This window comes from Apis florea, unplaced genomic scaffold (genome assembly GCF_048593485.1).
Source record: "Apis florea isolate Af1SG1 unplaced genomic scaffold, ASM4859348v1 contig_3571_pilon, whole genome shotgun sequence".
In the NCBI taxonomy this organism is placed as follows: Eukaryota; Metazoa; Arthropoda; class Insecta; order Hymenoptera; family Apidae; genus Apis; species Apis florea.
The window spans coordinates 406,613-433,060 of NW_028256783.1; the positions used below are offsets into that span (position 1 = coordinate 406,613).

At 22.8% G+C, this 26,448-nt stretch overlaps 3 protein-coding genes and 2 long non-coding RNA genes across 12 annotated transcripts in view; 2 read left to right on the plus strand and 3 right to left on the minus strand.

Moving 5' to 3' along the window:
* LOC100864352 (putative acetylcholine receptor chaperone) overlaps positions 1-1,990 on the minus strand; it is a 3,613-nt gene extending 1,623 nt beyond the window's left edge. The window contains exons 1-3 of the mRNA XM_003693395.4: positions 1,377-1,990; positions 206-344; positions 24-130 (exon numbers count right to left, since the gene is read on the minus strand). Of these exons, the coding sequence (XP_003693443.1) occupies positions 24-130; positions 206-344; positions 1,377-1,487 (357 nt within the window). The 5' untranslated portion in view covers positions 1,488-1,990. The remainder of the gene's footprint in view (positions 1-23; positions 131-205; positions 345-1,376) is intronic.
* LOC147656622 (uncharacterized) lies at positions 224-1,632 on the plus strand. The gene is made up of 2 exons (XR_015294090.1): positions 224-505; positions 903-1,632. It is a non-coding gene; the product is annotated as an uncharacterized LOC147656622 (long non-coding RNA).
* FLASH (FLICE-associated huge protein) lies at positions 1,622-12,518 on the minus strand. Of its 4 annotated transcripts, none has more exons than XM_086914028.1 (4): positions 12,470-12,518; positions 5,587-5,664; positions 5,320-5,513; positions 1,622-5,255 (listed from the first exon to the last, which is right to left on the minus strand). In XM_086914028.1, exons 2-4 carry the CDS (start codon positions 5,647-5,649, stop codon positions 2,852-2,854), a joined length of 2,661 nt encoding a protein of 886 aa, XP_086770154.1. In that variant the 5' UTR covers positions 5,650-5,664; positions 12,470-12,518; the 3' UTR covers positions 1,622-2,851. The 4 variants fall into 4 exon arrangements, with proteins under 4 accessions (XP_086770154.1, XP_012341604.1, XP_086770153.1 ...); XM_012486150.3 differs by lacking the exon at positions 12,470-12,518 and adding an exon at positions 5,774-5,961; XM_086914027.1 differs by lacking the exon at positions 12,470-12,518 and adding an exon at positions 5,732-5,775.
* Positions 11,115-26,448, plus strand: part of LOC100864121 (adherens junction formation factor afadin) — a 46,606-nt gene continuing 31,272 nt past the window's right edge. The window contains exons 1-19 of one of the 5 annotated variants that reach the window (XM_086914021.1): positions 11,115-11,827; positions 13,440-13,551; positions 13,640-13,832; positions 13,946-14,230; positions 14,327-14,610; positions 16,406-16,508; positions 19,888-19,984; positions 20,750-21,044; positions 21,308-21,426; positions 21,875-22,171; positions 22,246-22,266; positions 22,465-22,744; positions 23,010-23,666; positions 23,774-24,022; positions 24,105-24,245; positions 24,422-24,487; positions 24,976-25,049; positions 25,151-25,269; positions 25,686-25,835. In XM_086914021.1, coding sequence (XP_086770147.1) covers positions 11,811-11,827; positions 13,440-13,551; positions 13,640-13,832; positions 13,946-14,230; positions 14,327-14,610; positions 16,406-16,508; positions 19,888-19,984; positions 20,750-21,044; positions 21,308-21,426; positions 21,875-22,171; positions 22,246-22,266; positions 22,465-22,744; positions 23,010-23,666; positions 23,774-24,022; positions 24,105-24,245; positions 24,422-24,487; positions 24,976-25,049; positions 25,151-25,269; positions 25,686-25,835 — 3,559 coding nt within the window. In that variant the 5' untranslated portion in view covers positions 11,115-11,810. The remainder of the gene's footprint in view (positions 11,828-13,439; positions 13,552-13,639; positions 13,833-13,945; positions 14,231-14,326; positions 14,611-16,405; positions 16,509-19,887; positions 19,985-20,749; positions 21,045-21,307; positions 21,427-21,874; positions 22,172-22,245; positions 22,267-22,464; positions 22,745-23,009; positions 23,667-23,773; positions 24,023-24,104; positions 24,246-24,421; positions 24,488-24,975; positions 25,050-25,150; positions 25,270-25,685; positions 25,836-26,448) is intronic. The other 4 variants (XM_086914023.1, XM_086914022.1, XM_086914024.1 and 1 more) reach the window with 4 other exon arrangements.
* Positions 21,423-26,448, minus strand: part of LOC147656623 (uncharacterized) — a 29,740-nt gene continuing 24,714 nt past the window's right edge. Inside the window, exon 2 of the long non-coding RNA XR_015294091.1 lies at positions 21,423-21,936. This is a non-coding gene — a long non-coding RNA (uncharacterized LOC147656623). The remainder of the gene's footprint in view (positions 21,937-26,448) is intronic.

Consider the following 26,448-nt stretch of genomic DNA (forward strand, 5'->3'; position numbering starts at 1 on the left):
TATAAATTTTAATTTAATCTTACCAATGCTGGTGCAATTCTTTCAAATTTATCATTTACCATATAATGTGAATATACAGCCATTAACATTAATAATAATAATACTGTATTTGATGCATTTTTTATTTTATCTGGAAAAAATAAATAAAATAATTTTTAAAAAAAAAATTATAATATTCTAATTTTAACGAAAAATACTTTCTTACGGTTTGGAACTATGGCCATTGCGAGTCCGCAAATAATTTCCAATGATCCAACAACTCTTCTATACCATTTACTTGGTACTTTAAAATCCAATGTACCAGATAATGGAAATACCTTTGCGTATTTCACGTATTCTTTTCTCTGGAAATATAATAGTATAATTCGCTAATAAATATTTGATGAAATAAAGAAAGAGACGGAGAGATAAACATATATATAAGATATTTATATGAAGAAAATTGTGATAACTTGATAAACATTATAAGTTGGCACTTGCAATATTTTTGGCGCTTTACCAATTGGTTAGTTGATAGTTTACTATAACTTTTAACATTAAGTAAGAGCAAGAACAAAAATAATCTTCTGACGAGATCCATCGAAATGAAGAAATTAAACTTTTTATAAATTTAGAAAAAATTTGAATTATGAAATCAATTTATCTTTTTTTTATGTTAAATAAAAATCTTATTTTTATAAAAATCTTGAGCAAACAAAAATTAATGATAATAATTTGATTGTTTTAATAAAATCTAAAATTTTATTTTTCAATTTTAAAAATTACCATAAATTTTATTTATTTATATATTTTCAAATATTATATTATTTATTATTTTTGTTCATTTTTTTTTTATTAAATTTTTAATTCCTTTTTATAATTTTTATTATATATATTTTAAATTTTTTAAAATTATTTTCTAGGTAACAATATAAAAAAAAATAAGATACTTATAACTGCAAAAAAAATTATGCATACAAACACGTGTATAATATATATCGATATATATTTTTATTTGATAAACAAAAATTGCAAAAATAAAAACAATTTTTTTGGATGTCTAAAGAAAAATATTTTTTATTGAAAAAATCATTACTTCTACAAAAAAATGATGAACAAGTATTAAGGAAAACAAAAAGATCAATTGTCAATTAAAACTGACAGATTGTCATAATAATGTATAGTTAATACATGATGCATATTATATACAAAGTTAACGCACACTACAGACAAAAGGTAAAAATAAAAATGTTTTATGATCACTGAAGATAGACGTAGCAAAGGAAAATAATTTAAAAACAAAATAAAAATTTGTATTAGATGAAAATTTCAATTGAATATAAATTGTAAAATTAAAAATATGAATTATGTTACATAATTATAGAGCAAGTGCTCACCAAATCCTTGTGCAGATCTTTACTAATATGAGAAGTCAATTTCATAGTACCAACGAAAACGAAGAATATCCCAAGAAGAACTGAGAGAGATTTTAAAACGACTGAGCCCATAATTCGACAGTTGAAGACCGTTAGCAACACAAACGTATTAGACGTAGAGAAATCGATTCGGAAACTAGACTGGATGAATGACTCGTAGCCGTGAATTCGTTATGTATGACTTGTACAATCCCAAATAAACTATCTTTTTTGTTTATTTTTTTTCTTTTTTTTTTATTTCTTAATTATACATATTTATTGGATATATATTATTATTAGAAATATATTTTTTTAAACGTTTCGAACAATTATTCAAATCGTACTTAGTACTAATTAGGTACTATCGTACACGATATAGTAATGCTCATACTTTTCTTTCTCTTTCGGTTTTACTCGGTCTATTCCGACTGCGACAGCGCATAACGTGTACAATATTAGTATCCTGCACGTCGTATCGTGTCGTGTCGTATTCCACTGCGTTGCACTAGCTTTTCCCTTATAATGTAATTATAATGAGCTTTCTAAAGACACGTCGTATAAGTATGAGTGTACTATAATTGTAACTAACATTTTTTATGCAATTTCAATATCTATTATTTATATATTGTTTCTAATTATATATGAACAATATACTAAGATGAATTAAAATAATTAAATGATCTGTATTTTTTTATTAAAGGAAATATAAAATATAAAATTTTCAATCAATTTTTCATATGATACAGTTTTAAAAATGATTAATTCCATAAATTCAATAAATTTGTAATATGCGAATTAGAAAACAAATTTAAAAAAATTAAAAACTGTAAATCTATTTTTCTGGCCATATTCTTAATAACACTATTAAAAAATATTGATTCATTATATATATAGTCAAAATAAAACATTCATTTAAAAATAACTTAAAAATTTGTTATTGTATATATTATGTTGTTTATGTTATTTGTTATTTTATCTACATTATATTATTTTATTAATACATACAAAAGTTTATATACAGTTTTCCGTAATAATGTTAATAATATAACATCATTAAATTCAAAATTGCATCATTATATATATTTTATGTATTGATGCTTTGCAAATGCAATTATTATTATTAGTAGTAGTAGTAATAGTAGTAGTATTAGTATTAGTAGTAATAATAGTAGTAGTAGTAGTAGTAGTATTAGTAGTAGTAGTAGTAATAGTAGTAGTAGTAGTAGTAATAGTAGTAGTAGTAGTAGTATTATTACTGTTATTACTATTATTATTATTTAGTATGTTATATTGATATAATTTTTTTATTATCATTATCATCATCATCATTATCATTATCATTATCATTATCATCATCATCATCATCATCATCATTATTATTATTGTTGTTGTTGTTATTATTAACCTCTATCATTATAATTTCTGTCCATATTTTACTATCAATCAATTTGTATTAGTCATGTCATGTTTATTTGTTTATGTTGTTTAATTTCTGTACTTGGCAAATTGACATTTATATTATATTTATTGTTTATGAGAACAGTCATATTTGCATTGCTGTTTGCCAAACATACAGGTTTCTTGCGTCGTGCAAACACAATTATTTTTCCATGAATATTCATTGATGTAACTCTTGTGTTTTTATTATTGTTTACAATTTTTTGTAGTGGTTTTCTAAATTCTTTTAACTCTACTTCTTCTGTTTTTGCTATATATTTAACACATTCTTTTTCTTCCGTTACTTCTGTTATCACATCTATTGTATTTTCATATTCGGTTTTCATTGTTGTTTTAACATTTTCAGAATTGTTTTGATTAGTTTTGTACTTATCATAATCATTACAATAATTATTGCAATTGTTTCTAATGTCATTCTCATTAACAGTAGTTATATTAATATGATTATTTTTTCCCTCATCCGCTTCTTTAGATGGCTTAAGAACAGTAGAATGAGAGCAAAAATTTTGAAAAACATTATTTTTTACAGTATTTTCCAATGAATGATCTATTGTTTTCACCTGATTTAATGCCTGTTTCTTTGAATTGTTAGAGAAATAATTATCTTTCAATTCTGTAGAATTTAACTCAATTGATTTATTATTTTGTAATAAATTTCTTACATCTTTTGAAGATATTTTTTCTGTTTGTATTTCAATTATTTCTTTGGGTGATTTAAAAAAAATGGTAGAGTGAGTACAAGAATTTTGAAGAACATTATCTTTTATAGTATTTTTTAATGAATGATCTATCATTTCTATTTGATTCAATGCCTGTTGTTTTACATTATTAGAAAGACAATTATTTTCCATTAATTTAATAAAATTTAATTCAATATCTTTATTATCTTGTAATATATTTTTTATATCTTTTGAAGGTATCATTTTTCTTATTTGTGTTTCAATATTTTTATTTTTGATAAAATTATTTTCAGAAATATGTAAGACAGATGTATTTGGTAACTTTTCATTAGATATTAAAAGTTCCTTATTTGTTTGATTTTTATCAAACAAAAGAATTTCATTAACATTTGTGACTGACATATCTTCTTTACAATTACGAAAATCATTTAAAATATTAATACTTTCTTTCTTTTCTATCGAATTTGATTGTGAATCATTTAATGCATGAATAGCATTTGATGTAGATATTTTATTACATGATAAAGAAGAATCAGAAATGAATTTTTCAATATTTTCTGTGTTTTCAACGTTTTTATTTCGATATTTTATATTATTATATTGATTTTTATTAGATTTCTCTTCTCGATCTATTCGATTCGATTTTATATATGCTATTGATTTTACACGCGATCGATGGTTGTCAATACGATGATATCCTCTTTGTCTATCTCTACGATGATGTTCACTATGACTAGATCGATAATTATCTCTTTCAAAAATTTCAATACAACGATAACCTATATTTTTCTCATCTAAAGTAAATGTTGAATTTTGAGTAGATTTTATATGCTGTTTTGTAGAATGTTCATTAGCATCTCTTTTTTCATTTCTTTTTTTATTCTTTCTTTCATTGTCTTTATTTATATTATCAATCAAATTTCCATGTTTTTTCAATTCTATCCTTGAATTATGAGTATATCCTACAGCAACATTTTTTACACTATGTTGTTTTTCATTAAAATGAGTAGAAGATTCAAAATTGGTATACCGAGGAAATGTATATTTTTCCTTGGATTCAGAAACTATGTTATTTGTTTCTTTTTTTTTGTTTTTTCTCATTGTTTCAAAACAATATCTTTCTCTAGTAGATTTTAGTCGTTTTATAGGAATATCTTTGTTTATTTCTTCATTTGTTCTTTTTCGCGTTGATATATGTATTGTTTTTTGCAAAAGTCTAGAACTATCATCTTTATCATTTAAATCAATATTTTTTATTGTATTTTTTGAAATTGTTGAAGATTTTGTTCTATGTTCAATTTCTTTATCGTGAACAATTGAAGATTCAGTTTCTTTTGTAATGCAAGAATTAGTATCATTTAAAAAACCATTTTCTTTATTATTTTTAACTATGTAGCTTTTATTATTTTTATATTCATTATTACTATTATTTAATTTATTTGATTGCTTGTCTTTTTTTTCTAAATTCTGTTCATCTGTCATTCTTTTAACTAATCGCTCACCAAAAACAGTGATAGGAATTAAGGCAGATTTGTTGCATTGATCTTTGGTTTTACATAAAGAATCTGCTACCAATGTTTCAATATCTTTTTCATTTGGAGGAAAATAAATATCAGTTGATTTATGATGTGTATTTACAATAGTTTCTTGAAAAGTGGATTTATGAATAATAAAATCATTAGTTTTAGGATATTTGTCTCTTTTGAATGTTGCATCATCTAATCTGTAATAAATATATCAGAATTTAGTAAATATTTTTAAAATTATCAATATTTCCATTTACTTACTTTTTTCTTAACTGATCTATCATTTTATCTTTTCGTGCAATTTCTGCTTTTGCAGTTTTTAATAATGAAAATAAATTAATTTCCAAATTTTTATTAATTTTTTGAAAATTCTCCAATCTTGTTTTTAGTTCTGTAATTTGTTTTTTTAATTCTAGACGTTCTTCCACAATATTTTCTTCATTATTTATCACAAACTGAAGTTTTTAAATAAATTATGTATAATCTATACTTAACCTAATCATAAATATTATATTTTATAATACTTACGTTTTCATTGAACTCTGTTCTAAAATTTGGTAAATCTTCATAAATATCGATGTCATCCTCCATGCTTTTTATTAATTTCTATAATAAAATTATAATTATGAAAATACATATTTTACTATTGATATGATTTTTCCATTTTACCAACCACGAATATGTCATATATTTATGTATTTAATATAATACTTACTCAAGGACACATATTACTATCTTTATATTTATTGACCATCATGAAGTATGTTAGCAAATAGTAACTAATATCAATTTAATAAATACTTATTTTTCGTTAAAATTTCAATAATTTCGAAACATAAATTAAGATGAACCAATGAAATGTATAATAACCGTCATTACGTTTAGCTATATTTTTTCTAATATAATTTGATCGTAAATTAAATTTGATAAATATTTCTATTAATTATTATAATATTATTAATATTAATACGATTTTATATTATTATTAATTTTTAAATAATAACAGTTTTAAATAATAATCAGAATAAAATTATAATTTTGTAAAATATATTCTAAATATTTTTAAAAGTTATTTCTTGCATAAAAATTTTTTTTTAATATTTTTATATTAAATTTTAATTTTATTTAAAATATATATATATATATATATATATAATATTAACGAATGAATAAGATATTAGTATTATAGATTTATCATCGTTTCATAGAACACGATAAAGCGACACCTGTTGGAATTTACGATTGCAATTAAACTTGTATATGTGTGTTTAAAGTTTTACATATAAATGTAGAACTAGAAGTTTGGTTTCAGTATAGTTTTTTATTCTTTCTTATTTTTCAATTGATTTTTATCAGTGAATTATTAAGTGATGCATTGTTAAAATTATATATTTTTTAATATATCTCATTTTATGTATATTTATCTATAATCTTTTATATATTAGTGCTTTATTTGAAATTTATTTAATTATAACGTTTTCTTCAGTGCCAATTGATGATTTGTTTAAGTTATAAATAAGAATATCAGTAAAAAAATCTTTTTACACTTGATTATATAGAAGATTATGAAGAATAATAATAAATTCAATTAAGAATTATAAAGGTCAGTGAAGAGGTTAAAATGAGTAAAGTGTAGTGAACACACACAACAATTCGAGAAAAAGTTAGTAAACAAATTTTTACATAAAAGCTAAATTTCTATATAAAAACATTAATATATATACAATTTTAAATAACAATTTTTATTATCCATTATCATTATTATTCAAAAATTATTGCACATAACATTTCATAATTTAGCAGTTCTCTGAATGTATTCTAATACACGATAGTAAATCGATACTATGTACAATATATATGCAAACATATGTATACATTTATCCTACATTAAAGTTACTAAAAAAAATGATTTTAAAGAACATAAATAAGTTTAAAAATAAAAAGTTTAAAAATATATCTATTAAGTAATTGAATATAATTATAGTATTTGCAAATTGAAAATAGTAATAGAAAATAAATTTCGGAAATTTTATATATTAATTAAAATTAAAATTTAACTTTAAAATCAAATTCAATTTTTACTATATAGTATATACTATATGTTGATTTTGATCAATGTATACACATATAGAGTGGTCCAAATAAAGTATCATAAGTTGTTTTCTCAGAAACGAATGAAACTTTCAATTTCATTTTTTCTTTATTAAATGATAAAAAATAATTAATTTCTCAATGTTGAACAAATTTTTTTGACATATCTATTAAAAATTAGATTTTTTTAGACGATTATTAGAGAAATAATATTAATTTTGTTATTTATATATTTTTTATTACTAAATAATATTTATTTAAAATATTATATTTTATTTTTCTCTTTTGTATGTAATTATAATATTATGGCAACAAATTTTTTTTTGAAAATTGGAAAAATGAAAAAGATGAAGAAAATAAAAAATATCAAGATATAATATTATTTTATTAAAATAATTAAATAAAATCAAATGATATTCATCGATTAAATTCTTATTAAGTCTTATATTTTCTTAAATATTTGACAATTTAATTGGAACAGAAACAATGCATATTTTTATGTTTGTTCAAGAGAATAGTTATGTATTTAATACATAAAACTTAATGTTCGAAAATTTACAGATATAATTTTGAATATTTAATAAAATGATTTACTATGATATACTATGATTTCTAATATATTTAATAAAATGATTTGCTATGATATATTATGATTTCTAATATTTTGCTTGTTTTTTTTTATTTTCCTTAGAAAAAATTGATTGTCATAATTATTTAATTATATATAATACAAAAATAAAATAATTAAATTGAATATTAATTTAAATAGTTTGATAAGAATTATTTGATAATAGAAAATTTATATTATTTTTCATTTAAAACTTCTATTCAAAAGGATTTTTATTTTTCCTCTAATATTAAAAATTTATTATATACTAAAAAATTAAAGCATGTATAACATTAAACATATATTTGCCAAATGAGATATGTAAATGTAGATATATTATAATATATATGTATATTATAATAATTATTCATGATGAACTAAAATCAAAAACCAAAGAATATCTTATATTGTAAAAAGATTAATGATTAAACAGTATTATCTTCCAGTTAATAATAGAATTATTTTAATGTTTTTGTAAATTATGATAATGTAATATAATTATCAGTATATCAGAATATATATTATATATAAATGCTAAATTACAGTAATGATTTATAATTTGTGGATTTTTAATTTTAAAATTAATAGTCATTTTTACCAGTTTTTGAAATCAAATTTTTTTTTTAATAGAAATTAGTATTTCTTATAAAAAAAATTTCAACATAATATTTTTATGAGATTCATATTAAAAAGATTAAATTTAATTCTTTGTATAATTAAAAAAGTGCAATAAAAAGAGAGAAGAAAGAAGTGCAAAAAATTAAAATTATTATCGGTTTTATCATATCATATGATAATCATCAAAAAATTAAATAAATTTATCATATATTTATTATATATCATATAATTCTCTTTTGTTTACTTTACGTTGAATAAATTTTTCATTTTATTAAATATTTTTTTAATTTTTTAAATATTTTTTATGAATCTGATAAAAAATATTAAATAGATATTTTTTCCAAATAGTAAAATTCTATGAAGAAAAATGTTAAGTTCCATTAAAAAAAAATTGACTTTTTTATTTTTTAAAAAATAACTATAGAAATATCAAATAAATTAAAAATGAATACAGTTATATTTTTTCCTTAAAAGTTTCCTATGAGCTTCTGCATTTAATTTTTTTTCTCGTAAATGAGTTGTTTTTAAAATATTTACATTAAAATTTTCAAATGAACTCTATATAATGAATAAACATATAAATATGATAGATTTATTACATATAATAAAAATAAACATTGCAATCTGAAATTTAAAAAAATAATAGAATATATGGTATATATGATACATGTAAGATCTGATACAATATAAATAACATGTTTGAAACAATGAATGAATATAAATAAAAATATAAATAAAGATTTTAAAAGTATGAAAAAAAAAAATAAAAAAGAAAAAAATAGAATTTTCTTAAATATATTATAATAATTACAATGTTTTGCTAATTGTCATATTTTCTATTTATACCTTACATAGTTATTTTAAATAGTTTCAATGCTTTGAATGATAATGATATCGAAATAATGAAATCGAAATCACTTGAAATTATTTTTTTTGAATTTCTGCTTTGTATAAAGTATGTGATCTCTAATAATAAAATATGTCTTGGTCTGGTCACTAATCATGAGATATGCTTCAAAACAAATTTCATCATATGGAAGTACAAACTTTAAGACAAATCTCCTTGTGGAAACATTATTATCTTTACTGTTTCTTAAACTATTATCTATAATCTATAATATGATATCTATGATCATTATTTTACTAGTCATTAAAATAAGAAAAATAAAATTTTCATATTTCTTATTATAATTCTTAATATAATCATATTTGAATGAATACAAATTATATATATAATATATAATATATAATAAATTTGAGAAACAATATTTTTTTTTCTCTTTCACTTACACTTAATATTTCTTGCTCATATCTTCAACAAACTCAAAAGATGCCTAAACAAAAGAGATAATATAATCGATAATCTTATGTATTTATTTCGATAATTGATACATTATGAACTGTCTCTGTGTTAATTAATGAAACATGATCTGTATGTGTATCAAAATATTGCTGTAGCTTCTTTGAAAATTTATTTTCTTGACATGAATTTTGAAAAATTTTTTTAAATATTTTCTGAATATTTCTTGAATATAAATTTTCTGAAAATAATCTAAACTAATCATTATAGCATTATTATTTCTTGAATATGAATTTCCTGAAAATAATCCAAACTAATCATTAAATATATGTATATATATAATTAAGTATATATATATATATACTATAGGTATATATACTATATGTACTATAGGTATATATATATATATTATCAAAATTTATAATGCAAAAGATTAAATGCACACATGAGAAAAATTATTATATTTTAAATATATAATAATTTACATTAATACATATTTTGCATATGATACATATCTAGCATTTAGTATATTCATGTGAATAAAATAAATAAAAAATAGTTAGTTGGGAATAAATAGATCATTTAAGCATCCATTTTCAACAAAATTGTTGAAAGTAAATTGATAGCATATATATATGTAGTTACATGATTATTATTTTATATTATTCAGAGAAAGTAAATAAAAAAGATAATTTTAGAGATTAAAACAAAGCCAGCAATTGGTAAACAAAAATGTCCGCTTTTATGTTTTAAGTTATAATCAATTTAATTTATTTAGATCAATTTAAGTGAAATAGTGTCACAATTCTATCTATATCATATTCTATCTTCATATATTTTATTTAATTTATTAATTAAAAAATTAAATTGTTTATAATTTAAAAAATAAATTTCAATTAAATATTTTTGTATATCATTTTTTGTATTTGTTTTAATTTTCTCTTATATAATCTTTAGTTTTTTTTTTTTAATTTTATCAAAATATTCTATACGTATATTACACATTATCAATTTAATGAAACGAAACGGAACAAAACGCAACTAAACGAAACGAAACAAAACGTAATAAAATGAAATGAAACGAATCAGCAACGTATTAAACATAACAAAATGGATCAGGAGAAAATGCAAGAAATGAAACGAAATACAACGAAGCGGAATGCAATAAAAAATAACGCAATGAAATAAAACAGAATGAAACGAAATGTAACGAAACGCAACGAAACGCAACGAAATGAAACGCAACGAAACGCAACGAAACACAATGAAACACAACGAAACATAATGAAATGCAACGAAATGCAACGAAACAAAACAGAACGGAATACAACGGAACGGAATGGAATAGAATGGAATGAAGCAGTATGAATCGGACCAGATCAAGTTGTATACATCATAGTATGACAGTGAATAGCATAAAGGAATAGTAGGGGTAAAAGTTGATTGAAAGAAGAGGAATAAATAGAGAATAATGTAACGTTGGTGAAGGAAACGTTATACCAGAAGGTTCAATGTTCTCCCACTCTTGAGGCCCAAGCTTTCAGTCTGTTCGTGTGGTCAGTTTAGTAATTACGCGGCAAGGGATAAGTTTGGGTATACGCAGTACTTGTAATATGTAAAATAAAAAACTTTGGGTGTGGCATTTATTTTTATAATGTTTACTGTGAAACTATTAGCAATTTCAATGTTGAATATTATTAATTATTAACTAAAATAAAAAAAGTGTAATTTGTAAATTGAACAATATTTATAAAAATCTTAAAATTTTTTTCGTTAACGAAGTGAATTATAAGTTCATTATTGTATATTTATATTTAACTGAAAATATTTTTTGAAAGATAAAAAAAATGTTTAATAATCGACAAGTTTTTATAAACATATTTTTAAAGTATCGATTGAATTTGTGAAATTTATGTGTGCGTTTAACAAACAAATGTTTCATGTACATCATAAAAAGCAATTACATATCTCCTAATAAGAACAAATTATATTTATTATTTTTAGAAATTTATATTTGCTTCGTTTGATATACATTTCTGAACTTTAAATCAAGAAGTTTTTCTTTTGAAGTGTTTAGTTTTATTTGGATAGATCATCTTTCTTTTTCTTTATATTTTGCTTGACTGTATTAGAAGAATGACAATCTCGGAAGAGTAAGTACGATGATAGTTTCTGTGCTCTTTCAATTTTTTTATAACTTTTACTATTTCAATTGTATTTGTTGTATAAAAAGAATATGTTTTGAATATTTCTTTAACATGATTCTCTCACAAGAAATTCTTTCGAAAAAATTTCTATTTATTATATTATTTTGGTTATTGCATTATATTAGTTATTAGTTATTTAATCTATAAAAATATGAATAATGAAAAAATATCTGTTTTTAAATTTGTGCTTTTACACACACACATACATACACAAAAAAAAGAGAAAATAGAATTTTTTACATTTAATTGATAAAGTAGATATAGATTGTTTTATATAACATTTATATTTTCATTCTTCACATTATGAACATATAAATATTTAATTATATATTCAGAATGGATATATATATGCAAGTACATATGCGTAAAACAGATGGGAGAGAAGCTCATAATGAAGGCACATAATATATAGTGCTGTATATAGGTGTGTTCTTGTATAAAAAATTTGAGGACAACGAAATGTTTAAAAGTGTAAGTGATATGAGAAAAAGAAGCATGCGAAAAATCGCGGAAATTACTAAGTGTATATGAGAGGTACTCAAGCGTGTTCAAATTACTCAAGCGCACTTTTAAGGCTTTAAGACTGACTGTTGTCGAAGAAGATTGGAATGCATGGTATGCGACTTATTCGTTGGATGTGTTTCACTTCGACTTAAACCGATTTTATTCGAACATTACCGAGAATATCCGAACCGAGTCGATTACAACCGATTCAAAAACCGACCCTTTTCCTGACAATTGTAACAACTTCTTTCACTTTGTTAGTAGCTTATAATTTTTTTATATATTGCAAACCTAATTTTAAATATTTTTAAATTATGTATGATTTTTAAAAATATTTTTTTATAAATATATATTAAACATTTAGTATAAAAATAACATTTGATATAAAAAATATTTTTCATTGATAATTGAGAATTATTTGTATATATATATTCATTATAGAAGAATCGTTTTTCAATTAGGAATTGTTTGTATAATATCATATAATTTATATATTGTTTGTATATATGCATAATATCAAGAACAAATACTGCTTTAAAAATTATTTAATGTATTATGAGAATATTTTAATTTGTAATTTAATTTGATTTAATAGAAAAAATTACTTTGAATGTACTGCAATAAAACATTTGTGTAATGAAATCTTTTGATTATAAGTAAAAACAAAATTTCACTTGTTATCTTATAAATTTAATCGATTGAAATTTGATTAAAGAATAATTATTAAAATATTTAAACATAATTTGAACACATGTTAAGTTTTTCTTGAGAATTGATTAATCAATAAGCAATTAAGCATAAAAAACAAATACAATTGGAATAAATATTTTTATTTGAATGTTTGAAATATTTTTAAATTTTTATCTATGTTTGAAATATTTTTAAATTTTTATCTATGTTTGAAATATAGTAAAATATGTAATACAATGATGGATGAAGGTTATTAATAAAAACATAGCGATAAAAAACATATTATATTATATATTGGTGAAACATTTTATTTATTTTTGATTATATATATATATTTTTTATATTATATATATATTGATTTTAGAATGGCCACAGAATTGGCAAATAAAAAAGCTGAGCGCGAAGCTCTGCGCGGCGTTATTCAACAATGGAACGCTAATAGATTGGATTTGTTTGAACTCTCAGAACCAAATGAGGTAAATTATTGTATCAATCACGTCAGACTTTCCTGTTCTTAGATTCAATGTTCAAAATGTATATACAATATTTATTTGCTTTTTTCAGGACTTGGAATTTCATGGAGTAATGAGATTTTATTTTCAAGATAGTGGTCAAAAAGTTGCAACGAAATGTATTAGAGTAGCATCGGATGCAACAAGTCAAGCGGTCATCGAAACTCTTATTGAAAAATTCCGTCCAGATATGCGAATGCTTTCAGTTCCAGAATATGCACTTTATGAAATTCATGAAAATGGTGGTAAGTATAATAAAGATAAATTTATATTAAATTTAAATATTATGTACAATCAATTACAATTCATCTATTCTCTTTCTTATTTCTTTTTATTATTTCATTTATTTTATTTATAGAAGAACGTAAGCTTGGATTTGAGGAGAAACCATTGTTAGTGCAATTGAATTGGCACATCGATGATCGCGAAGGACGTTTTTTGTTAAGAAGAATCGATGATAAGACTAACGCTCAAGGTGTTGGTTTTTCTTCTTCAGATGGATCTAGTTTTCGTAGAAAATTGAGTAAACGTGAAAAGAAACAAATGAAAAAACAAGAAAAACTCAGTCGTTTAAAGAGTTTAGAACAAGATGAGAATAGTATACCCGTTGATCAAAATGGAGTAGCTGAAAAACTTTATACAGGTATAAGTTTTTTGTTATGAATATTGGATATTTGTGAAATGATATGTTGATACATTGAAATATAATTGTATAATAATACAATAATGTTTGCTTTAGAGTTACCTGAAACGAGCTTTACCAGAAGTATTTCAAATCCAGAAGCTGTGATGAGAAGGCGACGTCAACAAAAATTGGAGAGAAAATTGCAACAATTTCGCAGTAAAGATGGTGGTCCTGATACTGGAGGAACATTGAAGATTTATGGTGAAGCACTTTGCAAAGATGTTCCCTATAAAACTTTGCTTTTAAGTGTTCGAGATTCAGCAGTTCAAGTCGTACGAGAAATGCTTTCCAAATATGGCTTAGAGAAAGTTGATCCACAACAATATTGTCTTGTACAGGTCAGTTGAATATTTTTTTACGATTTATTTACTACAAAGATAGATTTTTTTTATTTCTTATGTATTAATATATATATATATATATGTGTGTGTGTGCGCGTGCGTGCGCGCATGTGTGAAAATGTTTTATTAACAAAATATGCTAATACGAAGTTCATGAAAAATTAAAATTATAAAAAAAAAAAATTTAATAAAATTATTTGATTAATAAGTTATTTGGTATTTGGTAAAGGAAATGCAAATCATTTTTTTGTAGATTAAATAATAAAAGAGATTTCAGAGATCAACTTCACTTTTTAAATAAAGTATATAATTTTGAATGTATTAATCGATTTATTTGAGTATTTCTTATAAAAAAATATTTATCTATATTTATTTATATATATTATATATAATTTATATCTATATAATTATACATATATTTATTTATATATATATTGAAAAATCATTGATTTAGAAAATATTTTAATTCAAATATTGCATTTTTGTATTAAATTTGAAACTGAAAAAGATGACATTTTCATTTCTTGTGTTGATTTAGTAGGATAATGAGAAAATATATAAAAATAAATGCATATATTTCCTTTATTGACTGAATATGTGATGAATTTCATTTACTATCGCTTAATGTAAGCATTATATTCTATCGTGTTTTGTTTAATCAAAAAAGATGATTAATAAAGTAAATATATGTGTTTTTCCTATAGAACTAAAATCAATAGTTATTTTTTCAAATCGATTATTATCTTTTATTTATTTCCTTAAAATTTTTTAATTGAAAAACCAATTTTTCGATATAAGTAGATTTTTTTTTATACATATTAATACATTTTTAAAAAGAATACTCAAATAAATTAATTAATATATTCAAAATTATATAGTTCTATATATATTTTATATTTAAAAAAATGAATATTAATCATCTTAATATTTTTCTTACTATTTTTTTATTTATAAGAGAATTATTTACATAATATATCTTTCTTTGAATTAAATATCTTTTATTAAAATATTTTTTTAATAATTTTAATTTTTCGATATTCGAGCATATTTATTTAAATAAAACGCTCTCTATATGTATATTATGTCATATGATATAATCAAGATATGATCGAAAAAAAATATGTTTCCTAATATTAAGTAAATTAATTTATTAAATATATTTTAAAATCTTTTTATTTTATTATAGTATTAATAAATTAATTTAAATTTGATCTTCATTTGTTGGAGAATAAAAAATGTACTTTTTATGTTAATATAATTTTACATTAATAAGTAATTCTATTGCTTCTACCATATTTTAAATATATTCTTAAAGGTTTGTGTGTTTATTTTCAACTGCATGATGCATTACTGTGATTCAATCCGAATCTCGTTGAATGTACAAAAATATCGTTACAAAAAAATTAATTTTGTATAGAAATTAAACTTTAATTTTTGGATATAGAAAGAATTCGCAATAATCAAAATCTTGTTAATAAGAGAATTTGTTAGAAAGGAAAGTTTTAACTATTATGTTATATATCATGAGAAATATTCATTATTTCATTTCAACTTGGAGGAAATTAAAAAAAAATTGCAGTTATTTGTGATTAGAAAGAATTTTGATTGTTAATAATTAATTGTTAATAATAATTAATATGGTGGAATCAAAATATAGAAAATATCTATAACTTTGAAAAGAATAAAGCTCAAATTTAGATTATAATTCAATAATAATAATTTTCTAAATTTAGTAATTTTTCTATAAAAATAAATGTAATTATATATATATAAAATTAAATGTTGTATGTAGGTAAATAGTGAGAATAATCTTAATGGAGGAACCCAACAAGAATATATATTGGACGATGACGAATGTCCTTTAGCTATTCTTATGAATCATTCTTCTACTCGCGGTACGTATTGGTACTTTTAATGAAAATAATTTGAGAAGATTGTGAAATTTGATTGATAGAAAAATAAAATGAAGTGTTTATATATTTATATATTCATTTTAAAGAATTAATTAAAGATAAAAATTGATACAAATAAAAAAATTAAAAATTGGTTAAGATTTATTTAATAAATTATAAACAATTGAAGTTTATGTTAGATAAAAAGGAATGCTCATATAGTATTCTATCAGATCGTTTTATCTCTATTATATTGCCATTGCAATTTATTTCTATCTTTATTTTTATCTTGCTTCATTTTGCGAATTTAAATTGTTTATAACTTGATAAATAAATCTTAATCAACATTAACAAGAAGTTTAAATAATAATAATTAAGAAATAATGAAATAAAAAAATTATTGAAAAATTAGAATTAAATGTATATATGTCAATACAACCATCTATCAGACTTAATCTGCGCTGTCATATTGTTTCATGTATGTATATAAGTCAATAGGTATAATAAGCAGGCGCGCGCGCTTGCTTGTTGTCTGAAGAACCGCCCACTGACTCTTGTTTCTGACTGAAATGCTTAAAGTCGCGCAACATTGTGACGTAATTTAACGTTACTTTTGTTGGTAGTTGTGATTTGAACTATTATGTTGTAAAGAAATTTTTGTATAGAAAAAGATATTTGTATTTTTCTTCCTTTTAATGTTTGCGTGAAATGTTTAGATCTGTATACAATAATCAAGATGAATCAACATTTTGAATTGTTTGGTAAAGAATCTGTCATTGAATGAAAAAATATTGCATGTTATAATGTAATCAAATGATACGCTAAAACATTAAAAAGCATATTGAAACAATTTTATACATATTGTTATGAATTTGTAAATCTCTAAATGGAGAAATTTAAATTCTTTTTTCTTTAAGAATTGAAATTTATATTTTTATAATAACATTAATTTAGAAATTTTAATTAGAAATATATTTGTGCTTTTTTTTCTTTCTTTTTTTTCTATATTACTTATTTTAATAAAGCACATTTGTTGTATTCGAAAACTAAAGAAAAAACTTCAATGCACAAGTATTATCATGCCAATAATAAAATTTTTAAGTGCTATGTCAAATACATAACCTGGTTTTTAAAATATATTTGCACAAATATATATAAATTGCAATAAAAACGTAAATATTTAGAGAATGTAATAGTTTTCTATTTTTTACTGTAATTTTGATTATAAAAGTGAAATTTAAAGGATCAAAATTGAAGTAATCGATCGAAAAAGGAACCATAAACGAACGCGCATACGCATACATATTTTCAGGAGCCACGTAAAAGAAATTGACAATTTTATACACAATGATGGATTGGGGAATTAGACGTAAGAATTTTGAAATTTATTTTTTATTTAGTAAATTAATAATAATAATTAATAATAATATTATTTATTAATATAATTATTTATTTGTAAAAATCTTCGATAATTGTTTATAATGTAAAGATTTTTAAAAATTCCAATTAATGTATTTTTTATAATAATAATTCATAATTCCATTATGATTAGATAAATTTGATCAATATATATATGATTGAAAAGTATAGATATTTAGAATTCGTTGTTTTCTTTTTAAATTAATATCTTCAGGAAAGTGAAAAACTTTTATTTTTTTTTTGATGGCAATGTTCTTTCAATATAAATTTTCAATATATTGGTGATTGTTCAAATATAATATAATTTTAAATGAATATTCTTTAACAAATTTATTATATATTATATTTATTATATATTAAATATTTTGGATTCAATAAATTCTAAAATCGATTGTTTTAACGAAATAAGAAGCGAATAGAATAACTTGCTTGAAATAGCGAGATAAGAAGCTGTAATAATTCAGTGAATACATGTTGATTAATGTAGGTCAACTAAGTATGCGAAGGATAGAACATATGACTGTTGTATTCTTGTAAATGACATTTATGACTAATAGAATAGTGACATATAAGATGAAATAATAAATGATAAGTTATTATAAAACCATAACTATATATATTATATTATAATATTATATATTATGTAACTATATAATATATATATTATAATTTCTAATGAAAAATTATTAATAATTTTTAATTAGAAATTTTTAATTAAAAATTATTAATATATTATTTATAACTATTTTTTAAAATAAAATAATATAATATATTAATTTTGTTGATTGTAATATTTCTAATGAAACAATATTTACTTGAAAAATTTTATTTCGTATTTAGAAAATTAAACAAAGATTTTAGAGAAAAACAAAGAAGAACTATATAAGAAGATATGAAAATGGAACTATATCTATAGTAATATTATTGAGTCATAATAATATAAATTATTATTATAAAAACGAACATATATTTGCAATTGAATGAGGACATTTAATAAAATATTTTTAAAGCAATTATGAAAAATATTTCTTACTATGACTAAAAAAAAAAATGTATATGAATATATATATGCTATATAAAAAAATGATCTAATTAAATATTATTAGGTTTCTTACTAAGTACACATTAAATGATTCCCAATTATAAATCGGTTAATTTAAAGAAAAAACATATCGATATCTGCAATAATTTGAAAGAAAATAAAAAATTTTTAGTTATTTTACTTATATGTATGCTATGTTAATTATAAATTAATATTATTTAAGAAACAAAATATGTGAAGATATGAAACAAGATGTTTGAAAAATTGTTAAATGAAACTTTTTATACGAACATTTAATAAAAAGCATTAATATATTATCATATTTAAATTTTTAGTATATCTTAGTAAATTTGATTATAAAGATAAAAATATAATTTTATTTGATAGAAATGAAGATTGAAAACTAAATAAAATTTAGAATTTATCATATTAAGAAATATTCTTTTACAAAAAATAAATTGTTAACAATTTTTCAATTTTATATTCGTTTAAATTTTGGGACTGTATTTATTTTAATTTGTTATAAAAATATATATAGAAAAAAATAATTAATAATAAATTATTTTGTAATAATTAATAATAGTATAATAGTAATAATATATAAAATAATATAACAAAATAGTGTAAAACCATTGCTATTATTTTTTTTTTGTGATTCCATTATTATAATTTATTGGCATTCTATTTTATATACAATGACAAATATTTGAAGATAAAATGAAACGGTTATTTCTTTTCGAAATTCCTATAATAAAAATATAAATGTATAAAAGCAAAGATATAAGACAAGTGATGAGATATATGATTCAAATATAGATTAATTTTTAACTAAAAATACCATAATCATATATAGCTTGAAAAAAATTATTATTTAATAATTATTATTTAAAAATATTTATCGATCAAATGTTTTATTTACAGGTTCTATTATGTTTCACGTGCGAAGAAGACCTTCTGATTATGTGCCTCGGAAACGCAAGAAAAAACCAAGTGGCAAATGGAATGAATTAGATTGCAGGTTTGTTGCAAAATCATAACGATAAAATTCTTTGATATATAAAAAGAAAAAAATTCATTTAAATCTCTCATTAATTTTGATCGGAATATCTAAGAAAAAGCATTAAATATTTTATACAGTTTTTGTATAGAAAAATATTGTTTGAAATTATTCTAGGAATTTCTAATTGAATAATATTTTCATATTTTTGGAATATTATATATATATGTTTATTTTGAATTAAAATTATATGGTATCGAAGGGCATATATTTTGATAAATATTTGACTTTGAGATAATCTTGAATTATTCTGTAAACGTCATATTTAAATTTTTAAATAAAATTCTTTTATTACATAATTTTATACTTTTTACTATTTATATAATAACATATATTATATATTTACAAAATTTCATAACAAGTAAATTTTAAAAGTTAATAACAGCTTAAGAAAAATACATTCGTAAGTAAATATTTTAAAAATATATAAGTTATAAGAATCTGTAATAAAAAATATAAGATTCCATTTGAAAATTTCCTTCATAGGAAAATTCATGATTATCTCAAAGTCAAACATTTATTATATTATATTACAATATGTATTTCTTAATAATATAATTTTTACCTGAAATATTTTTTTGATTTATAGAAATAATCCCATGTATATATTTAAAATGAGTATATTGAATATACCAATAAAATGTCATAAATTTTTCATAGAAAATATTAACGAAAAATGATCAAAAATGATCATTACAATAATTTATGTTTTTATTTGCTTTACAGATACGAAGATGAAAGATTACCTTTTTTACTGGAATTGAATCCTGATGGTAGTGAAATTCCAAACGGTACCGGTGTACGACATCGGTTACAGCCAAACGTGACGGAAGTGGGCTCAGAAAGACCAATAGGTCCGCAGGCAGTTCAAGCTCAAACTCTCACTTTGACAGGACCAACGGTTATGCCGAGGCACTGTGTAATTGCATTTACTGAAAATATTGTCACTCTTACACCTTGTTCCAGGGATGCTCATACTTATGTAAATAATCAGAGGATACATCAAACAACAATACTTCAGGTATATATCATGTAATAATTAAATTAAATATTTTTTTTTTATTAGAAATAGAATTTCAGTACTAATATTTATATTATATATATGTCATAAAATCTAATACATTATTTTATTTTTGTTTATTCATGTTTTATTCTTTGATAATTTCTTTTGTTTTTCTCTTTTTTTTCTTCTATTTTTCTTTTTTTCTATTTTTTATATATATATATATATATATATATATATATATATATATATATATATTATTTATTATTTTTTATACATAGAATGGAGCAATCGTGAAATTTGGTAGACTGCATACTTTTAAGTTCATCGATCCAACACCTGATGAACGTATTAGACAACGACATGATTCTGGAAAACAAATTGAATACAATTATGATCGGTAAGCATGTTATTTTATATTTATTAATATATATACATGTAAATGGGATAAAATTTACGAGTAGATAATGATAAGTAGATAAGATGACTAGTTTATTAGCAAGTAAATTAATGATATCTTTTAAAGCGTGGGGGAAAAATAAGAAATGAAAATAGAAATCAAGTAACAATTGATTGATGTTGAATCATAACAAATCATAACAATATCACCAAAATAATTTTTTGTATGAAACAATATTGTATATATTTTTCGAACACGCTTTTCACAATGTTTGCACGACAATTTCTCTTTCTTTCCTTCTTTCTTTCCTTCTTCCTTTCTCTTTCCTTTTCCGTTTCTCTCCATTCTTGTTCATGAAGGAAAAAGTTTAGCTCTTTTTTCTGCACTCCATTTGTAGTTTCCTAGTTTGCTTCTTTTTTCCTGCACGCAGCCTGCTTTTGTACCGTAGACGCTCCCCAGACTTGGCCAATCAAGAAACGAACATGGAAAGATACGGATCAGTATCTGGAACTTCAAATAATGGACAAAATCAAATTCAAATTCAGAGCCAATCAATTCAGGATCAAGTTATTCATTCATCTAGTCCAAACAAATCTACACCCATTCCTGTTGCTGCTGTTACTACTGTTTGTCATACTCGAAGTCCAACGCATGCATTGGAATCAACACATAATTATGAAACTACATTTGATCTCGATGGAAACGTTGAGACTGCCAGTCTTACCAGTAGCAGAGATGGTAACAGGTAACAATAGCTTTTATTTTTCATTGAAAGAATTTAGTTTGAAAAATGTCTATTGTTAAGAATGAATTTTTCAGTCAAAGATGGGATTCTTCAGGGTAAGTTAACACAAATATTGAAACAGACATAATGAGATAAAACACAAAATATGTAATACAAAATATAAAAAATATAAGATGTGAATATGTTTTTTAAAAATAACTTTTGCTATAAATATACGAATTTATTGAGGAAACGAAACCAAAACGAATTTGATTATGAATTGTGAATAACATTGAATATTTCTATTTTGATAGAACATTACAGAATGATCGACAACCACGAGGAACGGACCCAATCTTACCAGCTGTATTAGAATTTCTTGAAGAAACGGAAGAAACATTTTTTCATGCAGTAATTACAGATGTTGAACCATCAGCACCTCAATTTAAATTGGCTCCAACATATACGCTTTACCTGGCAGCAAGATATCGTGCAAGCACACATTATAGGCCAGAATTACAACCAACAGAGAGAGCTCATAGATTGACTGTGATGTTGGCAAACGTCGCTAACATGATTCAACGAGTAATACAGGTAATTTAAAATAATATAAGAAAAAAATAAATAGTCGATGATTTTTTATATTAAAAACATTTTATATTAAAAATTGACAACATTGTTTATATAATGATTAAATATTTAAATTAGACAAGTAAATAAATTCAAAATTTTAATGTTCGTTACTGAGTTATAATTTTTATTAAATTAATTAATTTTATTTTGTTATTTTTAGTTCAAAGTAAAATTTTATATTATAATTTTATATTATTTTATTCATCTATTATTATATTTCACATAGGAACGCTATATGGATGCGTCTTCATTGGCATTGTGGTTAGCAAATGGTTCAGAATTATTACATATGTTGAAAAACGATCGTCATGTAGGAGCATTTTCGACAAGGGCACAGGATATTTTGACAGAAGCAGTTCATACAGCTTTTGCATCGCTAGTTCGTTGCATTTCCTTAGAACTAGCGCCGGCAATGTCACAATTTATGGCTGATGCAGATGAACCTGCCAAAGAAGCTAGTGTTCTCCAAATATTTTCGAGTACGATGGCATTACTCAGACGATGTAGAGTAAATGCTGCGCTCACGATTCAACTTTTTAGTCACTTATTTCATACAATAAATGCAACTACATTTAATGCATTGGTTTCAAACGCAAACTTATGTGTTAGATGGTTCGGTCGTAGATTAAAGGCAAGATTGAACGCTCTTGAAACTTGGGCTGAGAGGCAAGGTTTAGAACTTGCGAGTCAATGTCACTTAGCAACAATTATGCAAGCGACTCATCTTTTACAAGCACCAAAATATAATGCAGAGGAACTTGCTACTTTAAGTTCCACTTGTTTCAAGTTGAATTCTCTTCAAGTTCGAGCATTGTTACAAAAATATCAACCAGCTGCTGATGAGCCAAGACTTCCGGCAGAATTGATCGAAAATGTAGTCAGAGTAAGTTGATACTTGTGATTAAATAGAATAAATAAGTATCGCGTAAAAGAAAATATAATAAAAAAAAAAAAGTGAAAAGAGATTAGAATTTTTACATTAAATTCTAGGTAGCAGAAAGTGTGGCTGATACTTTAGCACGTGCTGATGGTAGAGAGATTCGACTTGAAGAAGAACCTACACTCGCATTGGCACTTTTACTTCCCGAAGATGGATACAGTTGCGAAGTTATTCGCGGTGTGCCTCCAGGATTAGCAGAATTTTTAGCGCCATTACAACGAGATGGTCTTTGTCGTATGGCATCACAACCCACTAGTAGTGGATACTGGACTATATATATGATAGATCATCATAATAATGTAAAATTTTTTTTTCTTTCATAGTTAAAAGTATTTTAAATGATATTAACTTTTAAATGATTAAAATAATTGATTTTAATAGTTCCGCAGTCCAAGTGCAATGAGTAATAGATCTGGAGGATACTCTTGTCATACAGGTTCGAATATTGTTCAGCCTGAAATACATATAATAAAATTACATAAATCTACCAATGGAATGGGTTTAAGTATCGTTGCGGCAAAGGTATGTGCGTGTATATATATATTATATATATGTATTATATTTGTATACGTATGTTTAAATATATATTTCGATGTTACAAAATCTATTAATATATGCTTGCAATAAAGTTTGATTCTTGTATAGATTCATTGATAGAAAATATTCTATAAATTCTAAATATTTTCGATATTTTTCAGGGTGCTGGTCAAGATAGACTTGGAATATATATAAAGAGCGTAGTTGCTGGTGGTGCTGCTGATGCTGTGAGTAAATATTATTTACTTTCTATGATGTATGTATTATTTATTAAAATATCTTTTTCTATAGGGTAATTTAGACCACTTCATTTTTATTATTATTATTATTCATTGTGAAAAAAATTTTACAAGAAAAAAATAAATGATTGATAGAATTAAATGGTTTCAGGAAAGAAACATTTTGATATTATTAATTTTTTTAAATAATTTTCGCATATTACACATTTACATTTTACACATTTACATATAAAAAAATTATAATATATAATACTTTTCTGAAACTATTCAATTCTATCTGAAAAATTTTTGCTATCAATAATAACAAAAATTAAAAAAATAAATTAACTAAGATATTTCGTGAATCATCTTATAGATATATTTTATTTCTTCATTTTTATTATTAATTTTCATATATTTTATATGATATTTTATATGTGCACTTTAATTAATATTGAATTTTTTGCAATATTAAAATATACATGTATGAACTGTAGGATGGTAGATTGACTGCTGGTGATCAATTGCTAAAAGTGGATGGGCAAAGTTTAGTAGGAATTACTCAAGAAAAGTAAGTGATACAAAAAAAAATTAAAAATTGTAAAACTATTGCGAATGTAGTTTTTTTCATATTTAAGTTTAACATATTAACATAGATTTTGTTTTTTATAGGGCTGCTGAATATTTAGTACGTACTGGTCCAATAGTCACACTTGAAGTTGCTAAACAGGGTGCTATATACCATGGTTTAGCTACTTTATTGTCGCAACCATCACCAGTAATGAACAGAGGTATGTATCTTTTGTTTTTTATAGAATATTTAAACTTTCACATTTTAATATTACAAATGTGATTCAATTACGTTATTTCACCGTTTGATAATTTGTTTCGCTTTATTGACGAAACGAGAGATCTGTGGTGAAAGAACTGTATATACGTGAGAGTGAGACAACGAATTTAAGAAAACGGCGTAATTAAGAGAAAAAAATCTGAAATAATCAATCTGAATTTAAAGAAGTCTAATTCACTTTCGCGATGCTTTCAATCTGCTAACTACGGAATGTTTGCTTGATAACGCTTTTACATATTATTTTCGCTCGCATTATTCATCGTTGCACGCCATTTTATTTTTCGTATTCTGGCTCTCGCGAAACAACGAGATATGAATGCTTAATTAATGCTTTACTAACTAATTGTTCCTGATCAGCATACAAGATTCGACCCAAGTCCGAAAACTTGGAAGCTTCAACGGCGCAAGAAATAAACGAGCAATCATCTACATCACATTCAATGGGTAATTTGTTGAATGTTCCAAGACACGCGATTGATTTGGAACGTTCAATCGATTCAATATCAGGTGCGATTCTTTTTTCGATTTATTTTAAAGCCGTGATTTTAATTCTTAAAATTTCTCTAATCTCGTTTCGAATTGGTATTGCAATCTTTGCAAAATATCCAAAAACTTTACAAATTAAAAAATTAAGAAACTGTCATTCATTATTAAAAAATACGTAGTTTTATAAATTTAATATTAACAAATCGATAAAACATTTGGAGAAAAAGCAAGAAAAAGATATAATAATTTATAATTTTAAAATAAGTGGTGTATGGTGGCTGACAATAATGGTGATGGCAGTAACGCAAATTTATTTTTATCTTTCGATTGTGATTTCGGATATTTACAAACACACAATTTTGATATTTTAAGAGATAATGCATGCACTTTAACCAAACAAAAGAATTAATGCGAAAAAAGAAATTTGCTACCTGTTTTGGAAGTTTGTCAATTCGTTTCATTCATCCAATCGATAAATATAAATATTATTCAAACATCGATTATTTTAGACTCAAACTCGGATTCTTCGGCTACAGTAAACATCAAATGTAATAGTTTTTCTCTCGATTCAATACCCTATATCGATCAAGTCGATGAAATATCATCAGTTCCATTTTCAAGCAATCAATTCGAT

Coding starts and splice junctions, on each gene's coding strand:
- FLASH (XM_086914028.1), bottom strand. CDS start 5,649: ATGGAGGATGACATCGATATTTATGAAGATTTACCAAATTTTAGAACA. Junction 5,514..5,586: donor GAACAGAGTTCAATGAAAAC/GTAAGTATTATA, acceptor TAAAAACTTCAG/TTTGTGATAAATAATGAAGA. Junction 5,256..5,319: donor ATAGATCAGTTAAGAAAAAA/GTAAGTAAATGG, acceptor TATTTATTACAG/ATTAGATGATGCAACATTCA.